The sequence below is a fragment of the Monodon monoceros genome, unplaced genomic scaffold, assembly GCF_005190385.1.
Source record: "Monodon monoceros isolate NGI ecotype Baffin Bay Population unplaced genomic scaffold, NGI_Narwhal_1 Super_Scaffold_7, whole genome shotgun sequence".
NCBI classification, from domain to species: domain Eukaryota; kingdom Metazoa; phylum Chordata; class Mammalia; order Artiodactyla; family Monodontidae; genus Monodon; species Monodon monoceros.
In genome coordinates, this window is record NW_021703784.1 from 104,331,059 (window position 1) to 104,343,194 (window position 12,136).

The window sequence follows — 12,136 nt, forward strand, 5'->3', positions numbered from 1 at the left end:
CCCCCCGACAGCACCGTGGCTTTTCCCAGCAGACCCCCCGACAGCACCGTGGTTTTTCCCAGCAGACCCCCCGACAGCACCGTGGTTTTTCCCGGGAGAAATTCCACGCTGTGTGGTGTCCCCAGGACAGTGCTGAAGGGGGAACGGAGCTTCGGCAGGAGCAGAAGACGCATTGACGGAGACCGTGGTTGATCTGTGTATTTTGGGGACAGCAGTTGATTACCCGTTTGACGCTGTTCATTCCTGCAGAGGTTCAGAGGCACCTTTCAGACACGGGCGTTGCAGCTCTCTGGCGGCGGGGATCTGTTTTGGGGGGTGCTTCCCAAAGCAGAGCTAGGTTAACTGCACGTCCTCAAGGGCCCTGGGAGGTTCCTGCGGAACCTGCCGCTGCCCCGGCCGTGGCATGTCTGAGCAGCATGTCACCGCGTCTGCATGAGTTCAGGCAGCCCTCTCCTTCCTCACTCGCAGGCGAGGAGCAGGCTGCTCGCAACCCGCCCTTCCGGTGCCTGCTGCGTGCGCGGGCCTCCTGCGGTCCTGGTGTCTGCTGGGGAGCCGTTAAACGTGGGCCAGCCTGAGAGAACATCGTTTAGTTGGGGGAATTATCACACGTGATAGAAGTGGTCAGTTAAACGCAGCAAGTGGAGACGACCATTCATTTCCTGTGGACGCCCTGTGGGCCAACAGTCCACACACTCTGGTCTCAGGACACTGGCAGAAATTGCTGAGGCCCCAAAGAACTTTTGTTTACAATGGGTTATGTTTTCTGATCTTTACTGTGTTAGAATTAAAACAGAGGCGAGAAGAATTTACCATTTTATTAATTCACTTAAACATTTAAAAGCAGTGAAACTATCACGTATTAGCATAGTACTTTTTATGAAAAAAATAACTACGTTTTCAAAACCAGAAAGTGCAGAAGAGTAGCATCTCTTTGAATTAAGGTATAGTTTGTTGATTTACAATGTTCGTTTCAGATGTAGAACGTAGTGATTCAGAAGTTTTAGAGATTATCCTCCGTTCACATTTATTATACGATACTGGCTAGGTTCCAGGGTAGCGTTGTGTTACGTTTCTGTGGAATCTCCTCAGTGTCGGCCAGCTGAGCTCTCTCAGCTGCTTCTCACTCCTTCAGTCTCTCGTGACACGTTAGGGTGGTGAAGAAAATCTGGACTCCCCAGATAAGCAGTGGGAAAAGGGAAGAGTATTCTACTGGCCGTTTCCGGTCGTATTCTCTGTACCCCAGTCCAGCAGGCAGCCGTCCAGTGGTTTTCTTAAAGGTTGGTCTCTCTTGCGCAGCAAGACTTTGTGACATCATGTCAGGGTCATTGGAGAGTATCGATCACCGAGTCACGCTGATCTTCCACACCCTGGCACCTTTCATTATACAGCGCCCCCCAGGTCACGTTCGGTAACAGTATCAACCTCGTCGCGGAGTCTCTGAGTAAAACCGGGAAATTGTCATACTCATGGCAGTGGACACGGATTTTCCAAAATTCTGATTTTGCTTGAAAGCTTGAGTTTTCCTACTGACAACAAATACTGTAGTTGTTTTTTAACAGGATAGGCTCAGCTCGTTCCTTTCGGAGAAAGGGTCTGGCACGTACCCAAACGGCATAACCGTAGTTTGTCCCTTCCAGGAAAATGATGTTCCAGGAAAAAATCAGTGCGGCCTGCATCTCAGGTAGTTGCACGTGTTTTCCCTGGAGGCCCCACGGCACGTCCACAGGGGCAGTCGCAGTGGGCTCCGCCCTCCCATCTTGTCACACAAAATGTTAAAACGGTTGAGATCTACTCACAGTCAGTACCTTCTACTGTTTTATCAAGGGCATCCTTAGGGGGATTTTCTTTCCTTGTGAGTGTCTGGTGGTAAAGAATACAGTGGTGTTCGGAATGTAAGAGCATTGCAGATGCAGGGCTATGCCGTCTTCCCGCTGTGGGTACAGCACACGCAACGGTGAAGGCCGTTCCTGGTGGGGGACTGAGCCGGCAGCCGAGGGGGCGCATCGCCCTCAGCTGGGGTGCCTGCTTCCCGAGGGACAGGCCGCCCTGGCGCGGGCCCGGTCCGGGGGAGATAGTGGTGCCCTGAGTAAATCTCTCCTTCCTCTGCAGTGAGCAGCAAAACCAGTGACATCAGAGCGAATTTTGAAAACCTGGCGAGGGAAAAGGAGCACGAGGACAGGCGGCAGGCGGAGGCGGAGCGGGCGCAGAGGATGGCGAGGCAGCAGCGCGAACAGCAGGCAGCGCGCAGGCAGCTGGACGTGAGTGCGGGCGGCGCCCGGGCCCCCCTCGCGTGCGCGGGGCCGTGTGTCTGGCTCGTTCCTGCATCTGCTGCAGAAGGTGGTCAGTAGAAAGTGTTCTGAACTCGCGCCGAAGGCTGTGCCCTCAGGAACTTAGCCTTCAGCCACACAGACGATCCAGTCTCTTGCCACCAGACACGAGACGGTCGATGTGCCCCGGCTCCAGCCGTGCTGCTCCAGCGCTGGGCGACTGCGGGCCTGTCCTCCCCCGTCAGGCTGGCGGCCCCCGTGCCCTTGGCCCAGCCCCCGTCCACACATCTCCCCCTCAGTCTGTTCCCACCCGTCACTCTCGGGAACCCGCTGTCCCCTTGGGTGGCAGGTTGAGGACACAGAAGGAATCCCCGTGAAGGAGGCCGTCTGCTGGCTCTTGTAGCCCTTGCTTCTGGAGCTCGGGTCGGCAGGTGTTTCTGTGATTCTTTACAAACTGTCTTTGCGCTGGAGAAGGTGCGAGCTGTGAGGGGTGAGAGGAGGGTGTGGACTCGCTCCTTACTAAAACTCTGTAGCTGGACTGACGTCTGATGGCCCGGGTCCCCCTCCGCCACCTACCAGCCGGGCGGCCTGACGCGGATCAGCGTACCGTCCCGCGGCCCACGTTCTTGCCCGTGAAACGGGTGTGGGGGCGCCACGACTCGGGTGGCTAGGAAGTCGAATCTGAAATAACGCGTGTGTTGTTTTGTAGATCGTAACGCTCTATTTAAACCTAAGGACATTTCCTCCTCAAATCAGTGGTTAGGGCTCTGAAGAGCCCGTCGAGGCAGTTAACCTGCGACGGGCAGGAAACGCTGGGGCCGGGAATTAAATAAGCCCTGATAACACGTTTTTATCACACGTGGTGAAGTTGGGATGATAGCAAACGTGTGTAATGACCACGTACCGTTCCTTAATTGTCAGAAACTGTACAGCTGTCTCTCCTTTAAGTTTTTAGTTAGGCGCTTGTAAGTTTTTCTTTGTTGCAGACACACACGTGCACACTAGGAGGCATTTTTTCCGATAACTTGGTCTCGTTTTCACATAACGCCTTCCTCGTTTTATGGTTTGGAATTGGACCCCTGCAGTCTGAAAGCTGCAGAAGGGCTGGAGGGCTTGAGAAGAAGGAGACTCTCGGTCGCTGTTGTCCAGCCCCTCTGCCTTTGAGGTTCTCTCGCCGTCCCTTCCGCCGTGTTGTCCCTCGCTGTGTCCAGCCCCTGCCAGCCTCTCCCCGCCCGCCTGTCCCCTGAGTGGCTCCCATCGATCGGCACGGTACCGCTCGCACCAGAGCCCTCTGGGTTGTGAGGCGCTCTCCTGGGGCAGGACACGGCCCGCACGCGTCCGAGCGCTCCCTGTGGCAGGCGGGGCGGCCACGGATGCTCGACCCGCACATTCTCGGGAGCGAGCGTGCCCCCGAGAAGGAACGTCTCTGTTCCCCGCCAGATTGGGGTGTGGAGGGGGGCCGTCACGGGTCCTCGTGCCACTGCGTGGCGGGCGGCAGGCCCGGGTCTCCAGAAGCCCACGCTCAGCCCGGCCTAGGCCTGGCCCCTTCGGGGAATCATGCTGCCTCAGGGATTTAACTCGTGGGCGAGCTGCCAGCGCCGTGAGGACTCGTGACCGTCCTGCTGGTGCGGGTCAGGCAAAGCCACACTGGGGTCCAGAGCCGCGTGGTCTCCGGAGGGGGTGGTTTCCAGTGGGCAGTGCCGCCGCCGGCTGTCAGGCGGCCTGGCAGAGCAGGCGGGGAGCGGGTGGGGACAGTGCGGCTCCTGCGTCTGCTGCTCCCGTCCTGTCCCTGGGCGAGCGACTTCCCTCCCCGGGCCGTCAGGTTCCTGATCAGTGGTGTGGAGAAGGTCCACCTCACAGCTGTCAGCACCGGTTTCCCGGGGCCGCGTGCCGTGGCTTAGGACGGCGCACGGCTACCGCCTCACAGGCTGGAGGCCGGAAGGCCTGGGAGGGGTGACGGGGCTGCTTCCTTCTGGAGGCTGCAGAGGGGAATCGTGTCCTTGCCTTTTTCAGCTTCTAGAGCCCCCCCCTCCCCTCCCCCCCGCCGCCGCCTTGGCTTGTGGCCCCTTCCAAGCTCTGCTTTGACTGTCTGTCTCCCGCTTGTAAGGACCTGTGATGACACTGGGTCCACCCGGGTAATCCAGGGTCACCTCCTGTCTCGGGTCCTTACCTTGGTCACGTCTGCAGCCTCTTGCCCTGTAAGGGCACACATTCACAGGACTTTGGGGGTTGGGATGTCAGCACCTGTCCACCGCTGTCCATCCTGTGGCCTCCCCAAGATTCACGTCCGTCCTACGTGCAAAATCCCTTCGCTCTGTTAGAAGGTCCCCGGAGGTCTCAATCCGTTACAGCATCAGCTTGGAGCCCAGGTGACGGTGTGCGGATCAGGTGTGCGGGGGGCACTGCCGCCTCTGGCTGGTTCCGTCAGCCCTGGGGGCAGGACTGCGTGGGCCACCAGGGCCGTGTCTTGAGACAAGACTTGACCGTATGACCTTCGCTGCAGAGCAGACGCTCCCTTGACGTCTCTGCGCCCTGCCTCTGCTCCGTGTTGCCGCTCCTTCCTCCGGCAGCAGCAGCAGTCGCGGGGAGGCCTGCCGACGTGCTGACTGCTGCTGTCTCTGCATTCCAGGAGCAAGCCCGGGCCCAGAAGCCCACACCCCCCGCATCGCCCACGCCCCAGCCGGCCCAGGAGAGGCTGCCTTCGAGCCCCGTCCGCGAGGTTGGTGCTTTTATTCGCTTTGCCTATGAGTCTCTGACGCCCTGGAGACGCCCTTCCCAGCTCAGCACCCCATGGATGGGGTCCCTCCCTGCGCTGCTCGGTGCCCCGAGGGCAGCCCTCCTGAGCGCGGGGGCCGCTCGCTGCCTCGGCTTCTCCGCCGGCCTTCTCACCCGCCCGCTGGCCCCGCTGCGCTCTCCTGAGTCAGCCTCCAAGGGTCAGCCGGTGCCCGGGTCTTTCCCTCACCCACTCCCTGCTGCCCTCGACCCGGACCACACCCCCTTCCAGGACCCTCGTCCCCGCCCGGCCGCCGCCCCGCGGCCCTCCTCCCTTGGCCTCTCTCAAGCACCATGTTCTCCGGAGACTCTGTCCTTGGCCCTTCCTCCTCAGTCTTCAGTCCCCAGGACCTGCTCCTTTGACCCCTGGGTCACTGAGCCGCCTGCCCCCCTCCCCACGGCCGGGTCTCCACAGGCTCTGCGGGCCCCCTTCCCAGAGCAGCTCGGCCCCTGCCGTCCACACCCACCCCTGGCCCAGCCCGAGTCCCCTCTGTCCCACTGTCCCTTTCACCTGGACGTCACCACTTAGAGCTCACTGAGTCACAAGGGACTGAAACTGGCTCAACTCGGCTGGGGCCTAAAGGGGCTGAGGGTGTGGGAGCACCGTGGGCAGGCCTGGGCCTCGGGGTGGTCCGTAGGCTCACCCCTCTGCCTGGCGGGTGTGGCAGGTACGGCGGGTGCGGTCTTAGGATCTGTAACCTCGTGCAAAGGGGGCCCCTGTGCATCCGCCCATCGGGGCCCACTGCTGGGCCCGTCACTAGCGGCTGGTCCTTTGAGAAGGCTGGAATGACACGTTGTCCTGGGTGGGGCAGGGAGCCCTGCCCAACCACGTGTCGGGTGGGGGGTGCTGCTGCGGGAAGATAGGAGGTTAGGGCGTTGCTGGCGGCTGTGTGCAGTGTCCCTGCAGCACCGTCTGGCCCCTCACCCTCCGGTCTGTTCCCTTCACCTCCAGGGGCAATTGCTAGTAGGAGTCCGTCACCTCCTTGTTTAGCCCTGGAGTGGGGCCCGGTGCCCGGCCCAGGTGGAGCCCTGCCCTGTGGCCTCTGGAGTAGCGCTCGCGGCCTGCCACACCCCTCTGTCACCCTCTGTGGGAAGCCGAGGCCTGACCACCGGCTCTCCCTGGGGCTCTCCGTGTGCACCTTCCTTTTCTGACCCGCGAGGGTGCCCTCAGGTGGACCCTGGTCGGAAACGCCGGTTGAAGCCGCTGTTGGTGGTGGATGGTTGGGAACTGGGGTCGCGGCGCAGGTGGCTGTCAGCAGAGCGCTCTTGATGTCCTCTTGCATGGGACTTGTTGGTCACTTCCTCGCCTCACCTCCACGGAGGGTTCGGTGAGGATGGAACCCGCCACCCGCAGGCTCAGATGCCCTAGCCAGTGGGATGGGGTGATGCCGTGGAGCTGCCGGCAGAGGCCCGGGAGGGCTGGGACCCAAAGAGGAAACGGGCCAGACCTGCCCCAGGAAAGTGGGGCTCTCGCAGCTGGCAGGTCTTTGGTGATGGCAGGACTCCCCTATCGGGGGTGTGAAGACGGGCTTGTGAAGGGGAGCCTGGCTCTCGGCACTGCGGGACCCGTTAGGGCCCAGGCGTCCGCGGGGTATGAGCCAGTGACGCCTCCCCGTCCCTGTGTCTGTCTCGTCTCAGCCGGGGCCGAGAGTGGTCCGCGTGTCTCTCTTGGCCGTGTGGCCGTGGCCGTGACACGGCACGGGCCACGGGAACCGTCTCCTTGACTCTCCCCAGGCCGCGGCTCCGTTCCAGGCCGAGCCGAGCCACACCGGTGAGCCTGAGCCGGTGTACAGCACGGAGGCCACCGAGTACCGGGAGGCCTATGCCCCGGAGGCCGTCTACGAAAGCACGGAGGCCCCGGGCCACTACCAAGCAGGTACACGGGTCTCCTGCATTCCACCCCCCCCTGCTTCTGTTCCCCTGCTGGCCGACCTGCCCCACCTCTGCCATGCTTGCGGGGCTCCTGTCCTCCTGCTGCGGGCCCCGGACCCCAGGGGGCTTGGCCTGGCCTCTCGGGGGGTTCCAGGAGATCCCTGCTTGTGCTCAGGGTGCTGAGAGGGCTGGGCTTGGAGGAAGGGGCTCTTGCTGTTGCTGTATCAGAGTAGAAGCTCGTGAGGTCTTCAGGAAGCCAGAGTACGTTGAGGTCTCTGAAGAGGGAGATTTCTGCGCACTCTGAAGATCTTATGGATGGATGAACACTCAAATTGGTCTTTGATTTCTAGAGATGAGGTTTCCTTTAATGTGTTTGGACAGATTTAACACAAGCCCGTTCTCCCACTTGGAGTGACATGAAAATCAGTATCAGAATCTACACCAGGGCAGGGCTCTCACCTTCCCTGAGCACAGCGTGAGGTGTGATCAGCCGTCTGCTGCTTGCCATTCATTTGTTCATGATATGACCTTTCCTAAAAGTAGTGCTCAATCTTTAAAATGTAAAAAATGACACCCTGAAAACTGTCAGTGCCTCTATCGAGATCATTACACGTGGATTCGCTCCTTGGAGCCGATTCCTCCCCTTGGGAGAAGGAGCCCGACGGCCCACGGCGCACCCTCCCGATTCACGCTCGGCACCCCGCAGCGTCCTCTCCTGACTGGCTCCTCCACCCGGACCTGAGGAAGGGGCGTCCGACGGGAGTGAGAGTGGAGCTCTGCTTCCCTCTCAGACCCTGTTCTGGTTTATTCTAGAGGAGGGTACCTACGGTGAATATGAGAACGATCTTGGAATCACAGCCATCGCCCTCTACGACTACCAGGCTGGTGAGACACCGCCCCGAGGGCTGGAAATGGTGGTGGCGGGGCTTCCAGTCGTTCGTCTCTTCAAAGTCTGACTCTCAGAGCGTTATTTACGATTTTTAAAAAGAATTTATTTTGGAACAATTTCAAGGTTATAGAATAGAAAAGTTGCAGATACAGTCCAAGGAATTCCTGCATCTCCCTCAACCACACTTCATCTGCTCTGGGTTAGGGTTTTGTTTGAAGGGCTCTGCCCTGTCTCTGTGTCCGCACCTGTGTGTGCAAAGCCCCCTTCACAGAGTAGGGGAGACAGTGAACCCTCCACCCCCAGGACCCTGCACCCCCAGAACCCTGCACCCCCATGGAGCTTCCACCCCCAGAACCCTGCACTCCCATGGAGCCTCAGTGGGAGGCCGCCAGCTCGAGGGGCTGCTGGAGGCTTTTCCTCTGGTGGCTGAGCAGGGAACGCCGAGTGTGACCGCTGCCCTCTCTCTGTGCCCTCCTCCCTAGCGGGCGATGATGAGATCTCCTTCGACCCCGACGACATCATCACCAACATCGAGATGATTGACGATGGCTGGTGGCGCGGGCTGTGCAAGGGCAGGTATGGGCTCTTCCCCGCCAACTACGTGGAGCTGAGGCAGTAGGTAGCTGGCCACGCCCTCGCCGTCTGTGGCCACGCCCGCCTTCCGGTGTTTTCTTCAGGGTGCCGAGGGGAGTGTGCACTGCTTTTATATTTAATACTTTGCTGATGCTTTTGAAAATGTTTACGCCACAGAACTTGCTAATATATTGTAATCATGCTCCTTGGAGGACTCGGTGATTGTTTTTATGCATTTAAATTTTTTTTTTTTTTTTTTGCCAAATCAACTGTTCCCTGGAGCCACTTCGGGGACCTTTGGTCCTGAGTGCGTGTTGTCCCTGCCCGCCTCTCGCCCTCCGCTCCAAGAGGTGGGGGCAGGAGTCCCCGCCCAGGGTTTTTGGAGGAAGAGGGAGGGCCTGATAGGAAGTTAGAACTGTGGGGCAGTCGCTAGAAAGTACGGGAGCTGTCGGCTCGGTCGGAAAAGCCCCTTGCGCTGTGAAATCCCACAGTCTTTGCTGGGTTTCAGCGAAGACCCCCCCTTTCTCCGCGGCTCCCTCCTCTTGTCCTCGTTCACTCGCGTCCCCCCGACGCCCGGCCTCCAGGAGGGCTGCTGGGCCCCTGCTCCCGCCCCCGCTTCAGTGTCACCGGTCCCTTAAAGACTGTCCTCCCGCTGTCCCCAGCCCCGGGCAGCTGGCCTGTGTCCGCCCTGTGGGGAGACAGCCGCTGCTGGGGGAAGGCAGCTCCCTTCCCCATGGTGAACCGCAGAAATGCTTCCCATCAAGGAGGCCGTGCTCTTTTTGCCAAAATATCATGTTAAGTGACAGCAAAATCTGATGGATTGACTTGGCTGAGAACAAGAGGGAGTGCTGTGGCCCGAGACGCTGCCGTGGCCGCTGCGGGGAGCCCTTCCCCCGGGAGGGACCGCGAGGCCCACCCAACTCCCGCACGTGGCCGCGGCAGTGTCCTCCCGGGGGACCACGTGGAAATGTCTCTGGTGTTGGGATGCCAGTGACCATGAGGTACACGTTTTCTTTCCTGAAGTGCATTTGCTTTACCACGATTAGGTCGGGTTTTATATGCAATTCTTGTATCTGAATTTCTGTAGCACACCTCATAGGTATGATTTTTTTAAATTAAATATTCAAAATAAACTTTTTTTGATCCACTTGCTGCTGATTCACTTCATTCTACAGTGGGACGGCCTTGCTGTCACCACCCGGCGAGGTAAAGCCTTGTATTTATCAGCTCTGGGCCAACCAGCTTCCCTTTTGAAGAAGGACGCTCCTTAAAAGGCGTTTTTTAGGAGATGAAATGTTTTAACTCTCGAAATTTGTGCAAGGATTCCAAGCAAGACGGAAAATGCTGTGTTTAAAACTCATTTCTGAATTACGGTTTTCAAAATACATCGCGAGGTGATTGCAGTGTAGCCAAAGGTATCATTTTTCTCGGGGGTGCAGCAGTCCGTGTCCAGGAGACAGTGGTGCTGAGCGGAGGAAGGGCAGGCTTCGGTGGTGGGGGGAGAGGGGTTGCAGCCTCCAGGTCAGCCGAGAAGCCCCGGAGGTCGTGGGCGGCAGCAGAGAAGCGTCAGGACTGACACGTCCAGGCCGCCCCGCTCAGTGGTGGTCCGCTCCCAGTTGTGCAGTTTCCTGCTTTGGAGCCTCCGACGGTGAGGGGTGGGGTGTGCTGCGTGCTAACCCGGCTCCCTGGTTTCCAAGGTGGTAGGCAGGGCTCCCCTTGCAGGCGGCTCGTCTGGCGGAACGAGAGCTTCGAAGCTTCTGGAAGATGTGCTCTCCCCAGCCCCCTCTTGAGGACCTTGGCCTGGTGGGCTGCCTAGACCCCCAGGCAGGTGTGGTGGTGACCTTTTGTTTTCAAGCTAAGACTGGAGGACTGTTACAGTGGCGCTCTCTGAAAATTCAGGAATTTGGAAGTCGGCCCTGGCTGCCCCCCATCGTGTTCTTGACTCCCCGGGTCTGGTGGGAGCTGACCTGTGTCACCTGGGAGCTGGGAGCCTGAGTTCCTGGGCTTATTTCCTTCCCACCAGACCCCCCCTGTGGAACCTTCTCGTGGTGCTGAGTTGCCCCATTGAGCCCCTTCAAGCCTGGAGGTAGCACCATTGCCCCCTGGGCACTCGTGCTGCCCCTTGGCCAGCTTTGCTCGCGGGACCCAAGCCTGAGAGGCCCCTCCCCCCACGGCAATGTGTGGGGTCGGATGGGAGGCCCCAGTGCTGGGAGTCGGGCCGCCCTGCCTGCAGCCGCCTGCGGGGCACGCTGTTCCCGAAGAAACGGGGCAGGGAGGTTTCCCCACGACGGGGTGAGGGCAGAACGCGACAAAGGCAGGGGCAGGAAGGCCCCGCTGGCCCAGCGTCTGCCCATCCTGTCTCCGCCTGTGACCACCTCTTGGCCGTGTCTGTGTGTGTCCTGCTGACCGCAGAGCCTGGCGGGCAGGTGGGGCCTCTCGGGAAAGGAAGGCCTGTTCTGATGCTCTGCGCCCTGGACGTGCCGCGTGGGGCGTGCACCTGCTTGACTTTACGCTCTGATTTCTTCATCTGAAAAAGGGATTAGAAACAATGTCCTCTTTCCTCCCAGACAGGGGCTTCAGGGCTCATTCTCCATACTTGAATTTGGAGTGTTTTGCCAGGATACACCTTAAGGATCTGATGGGTAGAGTGTATGCACCTTACCAGTAAGACATAACAATCCGTTTTAGGAATTTGTTTTTCCTGAGACATTAGGAGACCCTAATCTTATCCTCTCAGACCCAGGTTTTAAATTCTGTTTTGTTTTTTTTTTTTCCTCCCAATATCCCTTTGGATATTTCTTCTGACCTGTCTGTTCTACCCTGGGAAGACAAACTCTGCATCTGTGATTGTGAAAATGACAAATGGAAGGGAACGTAGGCAAATAGAAATAGGTTGGCTGAGAAGCTGCTTTTTTCCTGCCCACAATCAGAGTTATAATATTGCTTCTTCAGTGATGTTCAAAACCACCTGAGACAGTTCAGTTGTCATTTGTGAGCTGTAGAGATTTCCCACTAACATCTGCCGTCTCTAGATTAACGTCAGCATTTTCTCTGTTGATTAAACCTCCTATTAGAAACGGGAACACCGGGCTTCCGTGGTGGCGCAGTGGTTAAGAGTCCACCTGCCAATGCAGGGGACACGGGTTCGAGCCCTGGTCCGGGAAGATCCCACGTGCCGCAGAGCAGCTAAGCCCGCGTGCCACAACTACTGAGCCTGCGTGCCACAACTACTGAAGCCTGCAGGCCTAGAGCCCGTGCTCCAAGAGAAGTCACCGCAATGAGAAGCCCGCGCACCGCAACAAAGAGTATCCCCCGCTCACCGCGACTAAAGAAAGCCCGTGTGCAGCAACAAAGACCTAATGCAGCGAAAAATAAATAAATAACGTAAAGAAAAAAACAAAGAAATGGAAACACCACCTCCCGAGTGGGCTGTGTGAGGAGATGCGTGTGAACATTTTCTGTAGGCCTGATAACCCTCGGGTGGACAGAATAGTGACCTCCCAAAGATGTCCATGTGCCAGTCCCGGGAGCCTGTGACTGTGTCACACTACATGGCAAAGGGCAAGTAAGGTCTCTAATCAGCTGGCCTTCGTTGGGGGTTATCCGATGCGTGCCATGTAATCCCAAGGGTCCTTAAGAGTGGAGGAGGGAGACAGAAGAGGGATCAGAGCGATGGCCTGTAAAAGGACTCGACCTGCCGGTGCTGGCTTGGGAGGTGGAGGGAGGGGCCACGAGCCAAGGACTGGGGGCGCCTCTAGAAGCC

The 12,136-nt window shown here is 58.7% G+C and overlaps 1 protein-coding gene across 3 annotated transcripts in view; it reads left to right on the top strand.

The window, feature by feature from the left end:
- Positions 1-9,870, top strand: part of CTTN (cortactin) — a 33,617-nt gene extending 23,747 nt beyond the window's left edge. For 2 of the 3 annotated variants that reach the window (XM_029208331.1, XM_029208330.1), the window contains exons 14-18: positions 2,110-2,258; positions 4,897-4,986; positions 6,774-6,915; positions 7,725-7,796; positions 8,283-9,870. In XM_029208331.1, the coding sequence (XP_029064164.1) occupies positions 2,110-2,258; positions 4,897-4,986; positions 6,774-6,915; positions 7,725-7,796; positions 8,283-8,419 (590 nt within the window). In that variant the 3' untranslated portion in view covers positions 8,420-9,870. The remainder of the gene's footprint in view (positions 1-2,109; positions 2,259-4,896; positions 4,987-6,773; positions 6,916-7,724; positions 7,797-8,282) is intronic. The other variant, XM_029208332.1, reaches the window with a different exon arrangement.
- The last annotated feature ends 2,266 nt before the right edge of the window (positions 9,871-12,136 follow it).